This window comes from Poecilia reticulata, linkage group LG6 (assembly GCF_000633615.1).
Source record: "Poecilia reticulata strain Guanapo linkage group LG6, Guppy_female_1.0+MT, whole genome shotgun sequence".
Classification (NCBI taxonomy): Eukaryota; Metazoa; Chordata; class Actinopteri; order Cyprinodontiformes; family Poeciliidae; genus Poecilia; species Poecilia reticulata.
In genome coordinates this window covers 22476084-22479995 of record NC_024336.1, presented here as the reverse complement: position 1 = coordinate 22479995, position 3912 = coordinate 22476084, and the positions used below count along the sequence as shown (strand labels likewise).

At 38.7% G+C, this 3912-nt stretch overlaps 1 protein-coding gene across 1 annotated transcript in view; it reads left to right on the top strand.

Annotated features, from left to right (window-relative positions):
- The window catches only part of LOC103466668 (uncharacterized), a 22998-nt gene that overhangs the window by 18502 nt on the left and 584 nt on the right, over positions 1-3912 (top strand). Inside the window, exons 9-12 of the mRNA XM_008412414.2 lie at positions 966-1259; positions 1347-1646; positions 3287-3417; positions 3699-3828. Coding sequence (XP_008410636.2) covers positions 966-1259; positions 1347-1646; positions 3287-3417; positions 3699-3828 — 855 coding nt within the window. The remainder of the gene's footprint in view (positions 1-965; positions 1260-1346; positions 1647-3286; positions 3418-3698; positions 3829-3912) is intronic.

The window sequence follows — 3912 nt, the reverse complement described above, 5'->3', positions numbered from 1 at the left end:
TAACAGTGAGCAGATGGTCACAGAGGGAGGTCAGGAGGTTACAAAGTTCCCGTATGATTAAAGTCTTTGTTGGTGGGGGAATTTCCGGTCACAGGAAGGGGGGAGGGGTTTAATATCAATTAATCCTTCAAACTCCGATTAAAATTTGACTGAAGGGTATCGGAGGTCACAGGGTCACAAACGTCCTATGGGGGTAGGGGGGAGGTTACAAAGTTTCCATAGGGGAAGGTCACGAGGTCACAAACTTTCCTATGGGGGGAGGTCAGGAGGTCACAAATGTCCTATGGGGGGAGGGGGAGAGGGGATTTAAAGGGGGCGGGCTTTGATAACGTTTAATCCATCAAACTCGGATTGAAATTTGACAGAAGGGTGTCTATATATCGCTCTGATGCACTGTTGACAGCGCAGGGTGGTTGTGGATAGGCCTCCATTCTTCCTTGGCTCTGTCAGGTTGCATGGGGATCTGCTGTGAATGGACCTATTCAAGTCCTGTCACAAATTCTCCATCAGATTGAGACCTGGGCTTTGACTGGGCCATTCCAGAATATTCACCTTGTTGTCTTCAAACCCTTTCTGKGTAGCTTTAGCTGCATCCTTCAGGTCATTGTCTTGCTGGAAAATAAACATATTTTGAAGCTGTAGTTCAAAATACAGGATTTTATTATATTTTGATCATGACTGATTTGTAAAAGCAACAAAAGGGCAAAACATCCAAGAGGGCAAGTACTTTATATAGACACTGCATTATTCATTTTTTAATTATAAAAGAGTTTTTTTCTTAGCAAAATCTTACACTGATTTTTTATTTTTTATTTTTTGCTAAATCGCTGCAGTCCAGATGAAAAAAAAAAATCAAGAAAACATTTTCAAACAGAGTTCACTTTTAGATATTTAAATTTTTTTATGCTTAAATTTACTGCTGGGAAAAAAAAAAAAAAGAATAATGCTTTCTTTGTATCCCTTAGCGGTAAAGCCTCCTGCTGACCTGGTGACGTTTAGCAAGAATGACAGCCTGTCAGCTTGCTGGACAGTTCCGCCAAGCGATCCTCCAGATGCATATTACGTGACAACTCAATCGTTTAATAGTCCTGCTGCTTCTTCGCTGTGGATAAACGACTCCAGCACTGATGGACTCGGAAAAGATGAATCCATTTGTGTTAATTTGGGCACATTTACTCCTAGTCACACATATGAAGTAGCAGTCGTTGCCATGAGGGGAAATGACAGAAGCGAGAGGTCCATTACTGTCTACACCACAGGTGAGAGAAACAAGAATACAACCCATGATAATACAAGCCGTTTATAAATGTTTTTTTTAACCCTTGTGTTTGTCTTTGTGGATGCAGCTCCAATGCCTGTGCAGGTGGCAGTCCCTCTAACTGTGGGGACAAACTACACACAGCTGTATGTTCAGCCTCCACGGGTGGGTCTGATTGATGGGGTCAAAGTGTGTTCGTGTCTTGGCGTTTGCAACAGGACATGTAAGGAATTGTGTGACCACACTTGTGACTGGCATTCCCTCCCAGCTGGCATTTTCATTGCAACCATCAGCAGCCTTACTCCAGGATCACAGTACCAGCTCAGTGTGTACAGCACTGTGAAAGAGAGAGTGGGGCCACCGTTCTACACCCGTCCTATTAAAACAAGTAAGTTGCCTATCAGTGATAACAATATTTCGGTTTCTTCACTCCATGTATGTTTTTTACTTTTTAAAAAATTATGACAAAACTAATTTTACAACACCCCCCACACGTTTTGATATACCTGGTAATGATGGGTACAAATCTTTAAAATAAATTCATCTTTCATTATAGCACTATCTTATACAGAAAAAAAACATGTATTTCACTAAATCTTTTTCAGAGTAGATGGTTCTACACATACTGGCACATCTAGCAATAAAATAAACATAGCTTTATTGGCATTTGGGAGAATTATGTAAAATATTTGAATGTTCTCATATCAAAAACATACCTGAAGTGTGGTTTTGATTCTTTCATGTGTGTTTGAGGAATCTTTGAATCTCAGAATGAGGGCAGAATTATGGTGTGCTGCTCTCTTTCAGTGGTTGGGCTTGATCCATAAACTCTAGTGGAGGGAACTCTTGATGTTTCATCATACCAGTGCTTTTAGACAACTTTGTGAATGAGTTCTTCCTGACTAAAGTGGCTGAGCACAAAGCAAGATTGAAAAAAGACATGGATAAGCGAGTTTGGTCTACCCAAACTCAACAGAACACCTAATAGATTAATTAGAATGGGAAATGAGAGTTTGTCCTTCTTGTCAAATATTAGTGTCTGACCGCACAAATGAACTTCTGAAGAATTGATAAAAAAAAATGTCCATAAAGACTCTCCTACACCTTGTGGACATCGTTCCTAGAAGAGCTGAAAATGTTAAAACTACAAATGGAGGGCAAACATCTTATTTGAATGGGATGTCATTCAAATTCAAGTGCATGCAAAGGAAGTCGAGCAAATACGTTTGGCAACTGAGTGTATATCAATTTGGAGTTAACACATAAAACTCTAGGTTCTGCCTAAAAGCTTGACGTGTCTTTGTTGTTGCATAAGAAAAGCACTGTTGCCACAATATTTGTCAGTTCCATTGAACTTAAAAATCTCACCTTTCCTGTAATTGGAAAGAAATCTCATATCACATGAAATCGATTGTGATATGAGACACTTGATATTGCAACATTTGACTGATGCTGCTACATTTGACTGAGATTAAGTGTCAAATAAAAATCAGTTTTATAGTTTCTACGTGTGCTTTCATGACAACTATATAGAAAAATAAATTGCGCCCAATACACTGTTGTCACCATCCATATTTGGCATCAGTCTTTTTTCTTTTTTTTTTGCATCATCATTTCATGCAACTGTCACTAACCAGATTTAAAATTTAATCTGGCCTAATCTTGGGAGCGGATCACATCTGCTTCATATCTTTGAAGATTTAGAGTGAAGCGATAGAATGATAGAGGATATAGAAAATAATGGAAATCTGCATTTTGTTTTAGGTTTTGCTATGCGTAGTGAGACTTAGCAGTACAATTTACAAGATATGTCTTATTATAAACCATGGGGCTGTTTCACAGACAAAAAGATTTATTTTMTTTAAACATAAAATAAAAGTAGTCCTTAACATTACTCTTTTTGCTTTAAATGTTGCACAAAAAGTATTTATCCTCTCTGTTTTATTTTTCCTCTAATATTTTTCAGTGTGTTATCAGAAAAATTGCAATGTTCCAGTGCATGTTTTGTGATGATGTGCTTGATTTTAGGTCTGGTTCCACCCAGCAGAGTGAGGGAAGGAGTGGTGACGGACACATCCATAGAGCTGCTTTGGGATCCAGCACCAGGAAAGGGTCAGAGCTACGAGGTCATCTGCCACAACTGTGGCCAGGCACTCAAGGTGAATGAATGAATAAATAAATAAATAAATAAATAAATAAATAAATAAATGAATGGAAAACTTTAATGTTTTCTCATGTTTGGAAGCAGATCTGTAGAAATGGATTATTACCTGAATAATGCAATGCTCCTTTAGTCATTGTTGGATTTCTATGATTAGCTGATTGCATGTTTTTATGCATAACATTTCAATATGGACACAAATACAATGTTTTGTTCCTCAGTAATTAGTGCTCTACTGTAATTATTATAGCATTTTCCTATTTGATTTGTGTGTTACAGGTGCAGAAGGTATTCAGTCAGAGTGCAGTGTTTTCTGGTCTGACACCAGGTTCACTCTATCACTTTGCTGTACGGGCAGAGAAGGAGTCCTTCGCTGACAGTTCACCAGTCTCAATCAATATCACTGCAGGTAAACATGCACGCACGTGCGTGCACGCACACACACACACACACACACACACACACACACACACACACACACACACACACACAC